This window comes from Lepus europaeus, chromosome 4, assembly GCF_033115175.1.
Source record: "Lepus europaeus isolate LE1 chromosome 4, mLepTim1.pri, whole genome shotgun sequence".
Taxonomy (NCBI): Eukaryota; Metazoa; Chordata; class Mammalia; order Lagomorpha; family Leporidae; genus Lepus; species Lepus europaeus.
The window spans coordinates 131,676,585-131,690,155 of NC_084830.1; the positions used below are offsets into that span (position 1 = coordinate 131,676,585).

A 13,571-nucleotide genomic window follows, 5' to 3' on the forward strand; every position below is an offset into this window, starting at 1 on the left:
TAACCCTTTGATTTCTGTTTCTTGCCTAATGGCTCTAGCTAAAACTTACAGGACTATACTGAATAGCAGTGCTAAGAGTGGATATCTGTCTGATTCTGGATCTTAGTGCAATGCTTCCAATTTTTCCCCATTCAATAGGACTTGGGCCATATGGGTTTGTCATAAATTGCTTTGTGTTGAGGAACTTTCTTTCTACACCCAATTTGCTTAGGGTTTTCATCATGAAACGGTATTGTATTTTGTCAAATGCTTTCTCTGCATCTACTGAGATAATCATATGGTTTTTTTGTTCTTCATTTTGCTAATGTGATGTATCACATTGATTGGTTTGTTAATGTTGAACCATTCCTGTATACCTAGGATAAATCCCACCACTTCGTCTGGGTGAATTATCTTTCTGTTGTATTGTTGAATTCATTTGGGTAGTATTTTGTTTAGGAATTTTGCATCTGTATTCACCAGGGAAGTTGGTATTTCTCTTTCTGTAGTTCTGTTTCTCTGTAGGTTTTTGTTTTCAGCTTTAGGAATTAAGGTGATGCTGGCTTCATAGAAGGAGTTGGGAAGATTCCCTCCTTTCCAATTGTTTTGATAGCTTAGGAAGAATTGGAGTGAGTTCTTTAAATGTCTGGTAGAATTCAGCAGTGAGGCCATCCTGTCCTGGGGTTTTCTTCATTGGGAGGGTCTTTATTACTGATTCAGTTTCTATCTTGGTTATGTATCTGTTTAGATTTTCTATGTCTTCATGGCTCAATTTAATTAAGTTCTATGTGTTCAGGAATCTGTCCATTTCTTCTGGTTTTCCAGTTTGTTGGCATACAGCTCTTTTTAGGAATTTCTGATGACTTTTTATTTCTGTGGTGTCTGTTGTTACATTCCCTTTTTCATCTCTGATTTTATTGATTTGGGTCTTCTCTCTCCTTTTTTTGGTTAGTTGGGCCAATGGTGTGTCGATTTTGCTTATTTTCAAAAAACCAGCTCTTTGTTTTGCTGATCTTTTGTAATGTATTTTTGGATTCAATTCTGTTTATTTAATTTTTTTCCTTCTACTTTTGTGTTTGGGATGCTGTAGCTTCTTTAAATCCTTGAGATGCACTGATAACTCATTTATTTGGTGCCTTTCCAATTTCTTGATGAAGGCCCTAATTGCTATAAACTTTCCTATTAACACTGCTTTTGCTGTATCCTGTGAGTTTTCATATGGTGTATTGTTGTCTTGCTTCATTTCCAGAAATTTTTGGACCTCTCCCTTGATTTCCTCAGTGATCCACTGTTCATTCAGGAGCGTGTTCTTCAGTATCCCTGTGTTTCTGTATGTTCTAGAGATTCTTGAATTGTTGATTTGCAGCTTTAGTACATTTTTGTCTGAGAAGATGCATGGTATTACTTGGATCTTTTTGAATTTGCAGAGACTTGCTTTATGGCCTAGCATGTGGTCTATCCTAGAGAAAGTTCCATGCATTGGTGAGAAGAATGTGTAATCTGCATCTGTAGGATGAAAAGTTCTGTAGATATCCATTAGGTCCATTTGTTCTATAGTGTTCACTGTGGTTTCCTTGGTGATTTTCTGTCTGGTTGATCTGAACCATGGCTGAAAGTGGGGTGTTGAAGTCCCCCATTACTATTGTGTGGGAGTCTATGTCTCCCTTTAAATACACTAGCATTTCTTTTAAATAGCCATGTGCCCTGTAATTATATCCACACACATTTACAAGAGTCACATCCTCCTATTGAACTGACCCCTTAATCATTACATAGTGCCCTTCTTTGTCTCGTTTAACAGTTTTTGTGTTAAACTCTAATGTTTCTGATATTAGGATGGCTGTACCAGCTTTTTTGTTTGTTTCTGTTAGCATGGAATATCTTTTCACATCCTTTCATTTTCCATCTGTGTGATCTTTGTTGGTAAGATGTGTTTCTTGTAGGCAGCAAATAGGAGGGTCTTGTTTTTTAATCTATTCAGCCAGTCTATCTTTTAACTGGAGAGTACCGGCCACTTACATTCAATGTAACTATTGATAAGTAATGACTTATGCCATTGTTCCACAAATATTCCTATTATTTACTTTGGATTTCATTTGTACTTCTAGGAGATTTTGTGGCTTCACCTTCTTCATAGTGATGACTGTGTTTCTGTGTTGTGCACATCCTAAGAATCTTTAGTAAGGCTGGACGAGTGGTGATAAATTCTTTCAAGTTCTGTTTGTTATGGAAGGTCTTTGCTTAACCCTCATTCATAAATGAGAACTTTGTAGGGTACAGTATTCTGGATTGCCAGGTTTTTTCTCTTGAAACTTGGAATATATCTCTCCATTCTCTCCTAGCCTGTAGGGTTTCTGAAAAGAAGTCTGCTGTGAATCTAACTGGAGATTGTCTGAAAGTACTCTGGTGTTTTTCTTGTGCACATTTTAGAATCTTTTCTTCATGCTTTACTGCGGAGAGTTTGACTACAATGTGTCATTGTGAAGATGTTACCTGGTCAGGTCTATTAGGAGTTCTATGTGCTTCCTGTACTTGGATGTCCCTTTCTCCAAATGAGGGAAGTTTTCTCTAATTATTTTCCTGCAAAGACCTTTTAATCCATCTATCCTTCCATGCCTTTAGGAACTCCTATGACCCCTTTGTTGGGTCATTTGATAGTATCCCGTAAATCTCTGACACTGTTTTTTAGTTTGCTAATTTTTTGTTGTTGTTTGTTTTTTTGGTAAATGCCAGCGATTTGTCTGCTGGTGTTGCAGGCTGCAGCTCTCAGTCTGCTGTGCCACAATACTGACTGCAGTAACTCTGTTGATGCTCTATCAGAGGAGCTCAGTTAACAAGCCCCGGACCCTGTTCACAGTGAGGGCTCATAGCAAAAGTAGCTCTCCGGGCCAGCTACAACTGTGTGGTGACAGCTCAGTTGCCCTGAGTCTCAGTTTTTCCATATTGAAATGTGGGATTTCAATCTAGTGGTTTTAAGATTCTTTAAAACTTCATCAATAAGAATATTTTCCTTAAACTTTCCCAGTAGCTTGTGAATAACCTACAGATATTGTGCTTTCACGGATAGGGGACACTCACTCTGAATTAAATAGAAAGCTAGGATTTCATTGAGAAGGCAATGTCTGTAGAGTCCAATCACATGCTGACAAGAACATAAATTTAATGTGGGAACAAAATGCATATGTTGTGGGCCACTGCAGATGCTTAGCGGGTAAAGCTGCCACTTCTGGCATCACATATGGGCACTGGTTTGAGTCCCAGCTGCTCCACTTCTGATCCAGCTCTCTGCTATGGCCTGGGAAAGCAGTGGAAGATGGCCCAAGTCCTTGGGCCCCTGCACCTGCATGGGAGACCCGGAAGAATCTCTCTCCCTCTCTCTGCCTTTCAAATAAATAAATAAATCTTTAGAGAAAAAAAAAAGGCTTAAATTGAGCACTAAAAGAAGTGTTGTTCAGGACAGTGAAAGGATTCCCTGAGCATATACATGGCTACTGTCAAAAAATCAAAGTAAATGGTCCAGGTGAACTGATTTTTTTTTTTTTTTTAAGATTTACTTATCTGAAAGGCAGAGGCAGAGAGAGAGAAAGGTCTTCCCTCCGCTGGTTTACTCCCCAATTGGTGGCAATGGCCAGAGCTGGACTAATCCGAAGCCAGGAGCTTGCTCTGGGTCTCCCACAGGGGTGCAGGGCCCATCTTCCACTGCTTTCCCAGGCCATATCAGAGAGCTGGATTGGAAGTGGAGCAGCCAGGACTTGAACCAGCACTCATATGGAGGGATGCTGCCACTACAGACCGGAGCTTTAACCTGCTGTGCCACAGCACCAGCCCCAGATAAACTGATTTCCGAACAGCTTTAATACCATGGTCTTCTCTACCTTGAGACAGACTATCTGTAAACAGCTGCTCCTGTCTGAGCTGGAATAGCTTAGGAAAACAGGATCACCCTTTGTTGAGTTCATGAAGACCCTGGTTCGAGTTACTGTCATTCTTTGATTCAACACCTTCTTCACCTCAGAAATGGGAATGACACAATGAATAAACACTGGTGAATAAGACAACAGAGGACTATGCTCATGGACCTTCGAGTCTAGTCAGGTAGGTATACAAAACAGGGATCAACTAAATACATTTCTGAGTACAAGCTGAGGTAAGTACTCTGAGGGAAAGTCACAAGTTTCAGATAAACAATGTTTGTGCAATTTCAGCTAAGTTAATTCGCCTCTCTGAATCTCAGCCTCCTCATTGTATAGCGATTTACCACCATAACATGCCAAGTGATAGGTACAGACCCTGGCATACATCAGGTGTACAATAAATTAATGTATGTTGTACCTGCTGATGGTGGTTACCTTCCTGAAGGTCAGCAAGGAAAGGATGCATTTACTTTGCTATGTCTCTTTGATTTCTCCAAGTCTTTGCCTTTGTGTGTCCATGTCTTCTAGTTCCAAGGAGGGTTTCGGGTCAGTGGAGAAGGTTGTGCTGCTCACGTTTCTCTCAGCTGTTATACTGATGGCCATCCTGGGCAATCTGCTGGTGATGGTGGCTGTGTGCAGAGACAGGCAGCTCAGGTAAGCAGTAGGAGGGGAATCTCTTGAGGAAACATGGGTGGAGTCCTGAACTGTCCCTGGAGAGCTGGTATAAATATTTCTATTGTAATTTGTAATTTAAAAAGAACAAGTGGGAACAGCTTTAAGAGAAGGAAAAAAGAATCCCACCTAATACTACAACTTGGACACAACCAGTGTAAGCACGTCAGTGTATTTCCTGATGGTATTGTTTCCTATGTCATATTTGTTCTTTATGAATCACTCAGGAAAAGGGTGGTTGGCTAATGACTGATCTAGGAGTTAACCTGGGTCTTCTCTTCCTATTATATCAGAGTGCCTCATGCCAATGGACATAGTTGCACCAAAAAAGTATTCATTGTTGAAGTTCAGTGTTAATTGGGTATCTTGTCTGGCAGACTTTGGGTGTGGAAGGAAGGTTAACCATTCAGGGTTCCTGAACTAATTGATCTGGAATGGGACCTGCATATCAATAGTTGTTAAAAATTATTAGATGTTCTATCACACAGCCTGGATTAAGAGCCATTAGGGATAAAAGATACAGCTTCTGTCTAAGCAAGACTTAAAATAAAGCAATGATGAGCCAAGTATAGTATAAGGGTGCAATTCTGACAGCATCACAAATGTGAGGCATGGTAGTGGGTCTAAAAGTGGAAAGTTTGGAACTTGATAGGAGTTTAAGGGAAGCACCCTGGGAGGACTGTCAGAGAAGATTCAACCACGAGGAGGCTAAGTGGGAGCTAAGCAGTCAGTAGTTGGACAAGAGAGCACCTGTGTATAGATCTGCAGGAGGGAGACAAACAGGGACCTCAGCTCAGGCCAAAGTTGCCAATGGAAGAAGGAGGAGGAAAGGTTTTTGGTACAAGGCCTAATAAGTCAGAAGAGGTTGGACATGTTGTGTCCTGTCAGCCATGTTACCGAAGGGGCAACAACCTCACCCAATATACTAAACATGCGACTTTTCTTTCCTTCTCCTTCTTTTTGTCTTTCCTTCTTTCCACACTGCCCTTTTCCTCCGTTGTCTCCTTTTCCCCTGACACCATCCCCTGTCCCTCATCCTGACTCCTCCCTCATACCTTTTTACTCACAGGAAAATAAAAACCAATTATTTCATTGTATCTCTTGCCTTTGCGGATCTGCTGGTTTCGGTGCTGGTGATGCCCTTTGGTGCCATTGAGCTGGTTCAAGACATCTGGATTTATGGGGAGATGTTCTGCCTGGTCCGCACCTCTTTAGATGTCCTGCTCACAACAGCATCAATTTTTCACCTGTGCTGCATTTCTCTGGATAGGTAAGGACAATCAATATGCACAGTGGAGCTCCATGCTGGAATCATTGACCTGATGGATATTGGGATGGCATTTCTTCCCTAATTCATGAGTCTGTGTGAATGTCAAGGAGGTCAATTTGGTTTTTCCATTGCTCACTCACTCCCCAGATCTCAAAAAGGGGCCCCTGATAGTCAAGTACTTTCTAAGACACAGAAGATACAGAGATTGGTAAGATCTAGAACTTGCTGGCCAGGAGCTTACAGTCTAGATAGCAATATTTATCAGTGACTCTATTTATGTAGAACTCCCAATTATACATGGATGGCATGAACAAAAATCTGAGGGAGATGAGTGGCAAGAATTGATACATATGCGCAATGGGCATCAGGGGTGGTTCAGAGTAATAGTGACCTCATGTTTGAGCATGACCTTTTCCTGCAAAATACGCCTGCATGACAGCTTTCAAAATGTGTGTTTAGATACAGGTATGCAATTGTGAAGATGCTGTCCCAGAAAGTGAAGAGGATAATAAAATCCCTACTAATTGCTTATCTTTGGACTCGGGTCTAGCGTTTCCTTCCTGTTGCATGATTTTGTTCTTTCTCTTCAAGTCTGACTTCAGGAGACCTAACAGTTTCCATCTTTGCTCCTTTTGTACGAGATAGATATTTATATCATTTGTATAAGCACTTTTCATTCTCTAATTCCTGATCATTTGTATTCAATTATAAAGGCAGACTGCAATTTAAAAGTCAAATGATTACAAGAACATATGCTTCTGTCAGTGCAGTCATATCTTGAGAGTGATTTCACAAAAGAAAGTGTGGGGTGAACATTACACGTAATCAGAATTGTCAGAGACAGTCTCTTACTGCCTCTTCAATAGCCCAGCAGACCCAGATTTTCTGCCAGCTTTGTGATAACTCAGTTTCTGTCACTGAGGGTTAGGAAAAGTAGATGATGGGATGTAGAGATTATGGTATACCTAAATGTTTACCATTACAAACCAAAATCATAGTCTTCCTAGAGGCTCACACCCACTGAAGGAGGCCCTTAGTGACTGAAACCAGCTGAGAGAACAGCCGGTTCATTTCTTTTCTTGTGAGACACATACCAATCAACTGGAATGGCACACGTATAACCTGCTCTGTTGAAACTGTTCTGGCAAGAACATACAATTGAAGCCGGCGCCATGGCTCAACAGGCTAATCCTCCGCCTTGCGGCGCTGGCACAACGGGTTCTAGTCCCGGTTGGGGTGCTGGATTCTGTCCTGGTTGCCCCTCTTCCAGGCCAGCTCTCTGCTATGGCCCGGGAGTGCAGTGGAGGATGGCCCAAGTGCTTGGGCCCTGCACCCCATGGGAGACCAGGAGAAGCCCCTGGCTCCTGGCTTCGGATCAGCATGCTGGCCATGGCGGCCATTGGAGGGTGAACCAACAGCAAAGGAAGACCTTTCTCTCTCTCACTGTCCACTCTGCCTGTCAAAAAATAATAATAATAAAAAAGAACATACAATTGAATGCGCTTAACCTACATGGATATATAATGAGACAGCACTTTTTCACTAGTGATAATGAAGGTGGTAAAATTGAACTACTGGCCAGCAGCCAGGCCCATCACCTATCACAGTTTGAAATTTGAGGGTTTTTTTTTTTTTTTAGCTTTTTACAGCAACCAATCCAAGTGCAGTTTATTAAAGACTTCTTAAGACAATCAACATATACTGCATGCAAATTCATTCTATAGAAAGTAAAATTAATGAGAGTAGAAAGTAAATGGAAATTCTGCAGTGTAACTTGTGGGTGATCATTAAAATGGGTGACAAGACTGAAAGTGTTATGGAAATGTAGAAAAGGCAGTGTTGAGGAGCTAGAGCAGTTGGAGGCAACCTTGGGGTCTGGACAAAATCAAGAGGAAGAAAATGCCCTAGGTATGGAATAAATAATGAATGAAAGACTACAACCACTTGTGTGGTGTGCAGAATTTATTCTAGAGGTTCCTTAGGAGGGTTTGGCCTCAGACTTGCAGATTTCCAGCTTTGCCCTGCGTAGGCCTGAGTTGGCATGAGGCATATCGGTCATTTATTAAGCACCATCTGTTTATGTTATGTCTAACACATAGAGGAGACAGCACCTATTTTATAGGATTGTCATTTGGAATAAGTTACACAAGCATAGCACTGGCTCAGCAGTAAAGGTTAGTGAAAGCTCTTGTTGACTTCAGTGTCATAACTATCCATATGACTCAAACTTGCACCTCCTCAATGAATGGCTGCTCAGGCAGAACCTAGGTAGTAATTCTTAGAGGGGTCTTTCCTTATCTTCTACTTTTAAATAATGGCAAGCCCTACTGGCTTTCCTTCCTCCAAAGTTGCTGCTGTATTTTCTATCTTCTATCATCTAGTTCAAACCAATATTATGGCTTGCATAAATCACTGCAATAACCTCCTAATTGCTCTCACCAACTCTATTTTATCCTCCTCCAATTCACCTGTCACTCACAAGATCAAGTAGCTGTCTTTAAACATGCAGCTCTGATCCTGTTGCTCTTTGCTTTAAGCCATCCAACGGCTATTCATTGCACTGAGGATCAAGACCAAATTCCTCGGCCTAGAGGGATTTTCACCAGTTGCTTCCTGTCTGTGTCCCCAGCTCTACTCGTTGCCTTTGCCAGACTCACCTCTAGGCTCAGCCGCTGTGGCCTTACCTCTTTCTCCAGTGCATCATATGCAGCCATCTCAGGACCTTGGCTCCTCCTTCTGCCTGGACATTTACTCTGCCCCCTCATCTCCTGCGTGACTTTCAGATTTTTGTTTAGTCCTTTTATACTTGCAGAAGTCCTTTCCAATCCCATCAAATCCATTCTTCTCCTTCTCAGTGAAATTGTGATTAAAATTATTTCTGTAATTAATTTCTCTTTCTCCTTTAGTGGGCGTAACTGCGCATCTCTACCCTCAAGGAGCTTGCATTTTGATGGGGGGATGGATGCTTAACCAGTGACTGCCTACACGAATCCTGATTTAGGTTCTGGGCAAACACTATTGAACAAATGTAGCACTCATCACCTTTTCATGCTGTCAGTAACTCCATTCCTTTCTCTGATAGTGGACTCCGAAAACTCCAATACTATAAGATTAAGTCAGATGCTCTTGTTTGGTTTTGTTTTCTTTCTTTCTTTTTCTTGACAGGCAGAGTGGATAGTGAGAGAGAGAGAGAAAGGTCTTCCTTTTTGCCATTGGTTCACCCTCCAATGGCCGCTGCGGCCGGCACATCGTGCTGATCCGAAGCCAGGAGCCAGGTGCTTCCTCCTGGTCTCCCATGTGGGTGCAGGGCCCAAGGACTTGGGCCATCCTCCACTGCCTTCCCGGGCCATAGCAGAGAACTAGCCTGGAAGAAGGGCAACCGGGACAGAATCCGGCACCCTGACTGGGACTAGAACCTGGTGTGCCGGCGCCACAAGGCGGAGGATTAGCCTGTTGAGCCACGGCGCCAGCCTGGTTTTGTTTTCTTAAATGAACCTGGGAAACTTGCCAGTTATTTTTCCAGTAAAACCCTGTCTACAGAGTGGTACTCTGCTTGAGTTTGAAGCTTCATCCTGCCTGAACATTGTAGGGCAGTTACTTAGACCAGAAGGGACACGAGAAAAACAAAACTAGGTAATAAATAAACCCATACTATTCCAGGCTAACAGTTGGGTGAGGCAAGGGCAAGGCTGGCCCGAAGCACAGAGTGTCTCACTGAAGTGCGATGTCATCACTAACCTTATGATTCCTGGAAAGATGCCATGTCCTACTCCCTGAAGCTGCCATGAATCTCCAGGGATGACTGATCTAGGCCAGTGCCTCTCAAATAACAATCTTCCCTTTGATTCTTAGTATTTCCCAGATGGCAGATTCTTGGATCAAAGCAAAATGCAGGACTCCTTTAATATTATACAGTGTGTTTCACCAACTGCCATTTGCAATCCACTGTGCTTCTTGGTGCTTTGAGAATTCAATCCTGTTAATCAAAGTTTATCACCTCATTGAAAATAATTTGCAAAGCATAGTTTAAAATAAATTCATTATATAGTGTGGGTCATGGGAAATCAAGACCTGTATTAAAAATTTTCTAATAATACAGTTGACTTCTTGAAATCTAAAGTTCCGTGGTGAATGGAAACCAACCAAGTAGCTTTAATAGAGTACTGATCTTTACTGTGGAAAATAATGGAGCCATTAAAAATCGTGATAAATAGTTGAGTATGTTGTCCTAATAAGAAATCACTGGAGCATTAAATGAAAAAAGTGTAAATATCAGACTTTTCTGTTTAGCATAATTCTACTTTTGTGAAATACATATACAGGTCTATGTAATACAAGTATCTGAGTATACATGAGTTGAGGGGTTGAGAGAGATGGAGAGACAGAGAGGACAGAAGTGATTTACTTTTACCAAACCAAATACTTGGGCTGTCATCTGCTGCCTTCCACGGTGCATTAGCAGCAAGATGGATTGGAAGCAGAGCAGCCTGGACTTGAATGAGCACTCCCATAAAGAAGGTGGACACCCTAAATGGTGGCTTAACCCACTGTGCCACAGGACTTGCCTTTTCTTTTAAAAAACGGTTTATCTGAAAGGTAGAGTGACAGGAGATAAAGATCATGTGAGCGAGATCCTCTTTTCACTGGTTCACTCCCCAAATGGCTGTGAAGGCTGGGGGCTGAAACCAGACTTGAATTCCACCCAGTTCTCCCCATGGATAGCAGAACCCCATTACTTGAGTCATTTTCCACTGCTTTCCCAGGCACATTAGCAGGGAGCTGGATTAGGAAGAGCTGCTGGGACTGCAGCCTGCATTGTGATAGGGGATGCTGTCATTGCAAGGGGCTGCTTAACCTGCCATGCCACAAGGCCAGTCCCCTCAAGTTGCATTTTAAATGATCTACATACAAGGTCTCTTTCAACAGCATGTGACAGAAAATGAGTTGATTGGCTCAGTTAACTTAAAAAAAATCTGTCTTTAAAACATGGTTCTCAGCAAAGATTTGAACTGTCTGTAGTCTCTCTCCCTCTTTGAAATATGTCTTCCTCTCCTCTTTGTCTTGAACTGCTCTTCCCCTTTGAATCTGTCTTCCTCTGTGTTTCCATGTGTCTGTTTCTCCGCTTTGTCACTGTGCTGTCGTACTGTTCTGATTTTCTCAAGCTGATTTATTCCATCTTGAAAACAACAGCCAGAGTACTTGAGTATTAAAGCATCCTTAACGCAGGAATCCAGAGAAGAAACCTGAATAGTATTTCTCGTGGAAGAACGTGGGTTGGCTTTGCTTGACTCAAATACTCCCTACCTTTACCGGTCACTGTGGTGGGGGGATGACACATCCTGGATACTGGGCAGAGGTGAGCATCGTGACTGCTGATTTTGCTGCTAGCATATGGTGTGGAAGAATGGCAATTTCCAGTGGACAGAAGTGTGAGAGACAGGAAGAGCAAATACCAACCTCTTTCCAGCTGATGAAGTAGGGAGAGGTATCCTCATAATATGTCCATGGCGAGCCAGAGATGTCATCCCTGTATCTCAGTATTAGGCCACATATTCCAGGATCCTTCCACTGATATCCTCTACCATAGTTTTCAGATTTTAACTATTCTGATATTCTTTCTCTGAGCACACTGACTTTTGTCCTATATTTGGCATGAAATGCTATTTCCATTTTAAAGTCTTCTTCACTTCATTGAAGATGTAAGACTTTGCTCTTTGATACGTCCAGTTGAATTGTCTGTCATCCTTCCTCTGCACAGGCCAGAAACTTGACATGTTTGTTTGCAAAATCCTCCAAGAGTGTCTTAGTTGCCCATTTCCTTTTGAACAGGTTGACTTGTAAAACATAAAATTGACTCCAGGGCTGTATAGTTTATACTGTGCACGACAGAAATGTGCCTACATTTCTTAATGATATCCCAGGAGTATAATTCAACTTCGTAATGTATCAATGCAAAAATATCTGTCACTGTCAACTCATGTCACAGAATTACATTTGTTTTCCCAATAGGCGTGAAATGTATTTCTGCAAGGAAAAGATATTTAAAGTTTTCTCACATTCTCTTTAGTCCAGATTCATGCTTATACACAATGGTAACATTTGTTGAGTTGGATTCCACATCAAAGGACATTCACTGTTATTTTTATATCCCTTTCATGAATTATTTATGGAGTGCTTTCTAATTGCTAGAGGCATTATGACCACTGAAAATAGATTGGTAAACAAACAAAAAACAGCTCTAAATCAGTTTTTAGTCTCATGGATAACACAGAAAGTAAACAGGTAGTTACAGTAAAAGTAATGATCATTGAAATAGAAGGAAGGGGAGTTAAGAAAAGTGCTCTGTTTCCGAAGCAGGGAAGGGTCCTGAAGAAGTGCGGCTGAAGATGGGATCAGCAGAGGCTGTGGATATCTGTAGGGGAGTGAGTGGAGGAAGAGGCATGGAGCAACAGTTCCAACAGATAGCACGTGCAGAGCCGCAGAGGGTTTTTAGTTACCTTATTAACGGCAGGCTCGGTGCTTGCCATGCCTTCTGATGCCTTTCCCTGCATGCCTTCAGTCTGCTTTTCCTACCCATCAGTGACCTGTTTCCTGAGCAGGATGTGCTATTGCCTAACTCAAGGCTCCTTACGCCTTGAGCTCTTCATTTGCCTGAGGAGCCCTCACACTTGCTCAGTACTCACCATAAGCTGTTTCACCTTCTGCAGTGACTGACTGGATTTGTTGTTTCTACCTCTGACCTCTCAAAGCATGGCAGCTATCACCCATCGTATGAGCCAGTATATTAACCTATCTCAGATGGGACTATAAACTTCTAGAGAATCTGCTTTGTCCCATTCACTCTTGTGTTCTTGTCACTGACATGTAATATAGCTGCTTCATGCATGTCTGGTTGAGCATAGGATGCCTTGAGATATGACTTGTGGTTGTTTGAGATAACTTTGGGGTTAGTGATCTACTCTCTTAGAGATCTCAATAGGGAGGCCGGCGCCGTGGCTTAACAGGCTAATCCTCCGCCTTGCGGCGCCGGCACACCGGGTTCTAGTCCCGGTTGGGGCGCCGGATTCTGTCCCGGTTGCCCCTCTTCCAGGCCAGCTCTCTGCTATGGCCCGGGAAGGCAGTGGAGGATGGCCCAAGTCCTTGGGCCCTGCACCCGCATGGGAGACCAGGAGAAGCACCTGGCTCCTGGCTTCGGATCAGCGTGATGCGCCCGCTGCAGCGGCCATTGGAGGGTGAACCAACGGCAAAAAGGAAGACCTTTCTCTCTGTCTCGCTCTCTCACTATCCACTCTGCCTGTCAAAAAAATCAATAAATAAAAATTTAAAAAAAAATCTCAATAGGGAAAGTGGTTAAGAATAAGGCATGATGCGCTAGACTGCCTTGACTCAATCTAAGCTTGACCAGTTATCAGCTGTGTGATCTTTAGAAAGTAACTTCAATTTTAAAGGAGTTAATCTTAGGTCTAAAATTGTGTTAACAATAGAAGCTTCCCTTTGAGATTTGCAATGAATAAATAACCGTGTATATAAAGTACATACAACAGTATGAGAAGCACACCAAGCATTCCATGTAGTCACAAGCATTAGTGTAGTCACAAGTATTAATCCACTTTGTTTTCCTCTCCAAATGCTAATTCCTAGTGACTGATGTGAGAACCCCGCCAGGCACTTCTTCAAGTGTTTATCATTAGCCTTACAGCTCTGGATATCTTCCCTCTTCTTTTTATTTTTTGAGG

The 13,571-nt window shown here is 42.3% G+C and overlaps 1 protein-coding gene across 1 annotated transcript in view; it reads left to right on the forward strand.

Annotated features, from left to right (window-relative positions):
- Positions 1-13,571, forward strand: part of HTR4 (5-hydroxytryptamine receptor 4) — a 131,972-nt gene that overhangs the window by 35,135 nt on the left and 83,266 nt on the right. Inside the window, exons 2-4 of the mRNA XM_062189922.1 lie at positions 4,185-4,260; positions 4,422-4,547; positions 5,635-5,835. Coding sequence (XP_062045906.1) covers positions 4,185-4,260; positions 4,422-4,547; positions 5,635-5,835 — 403 coding nt within the window. The remainder of the gene's footprint in view (positions 1-4,184; positions 4,261-4,421; positions 4,548-5,634; positions 5,836-13,571) is intronic.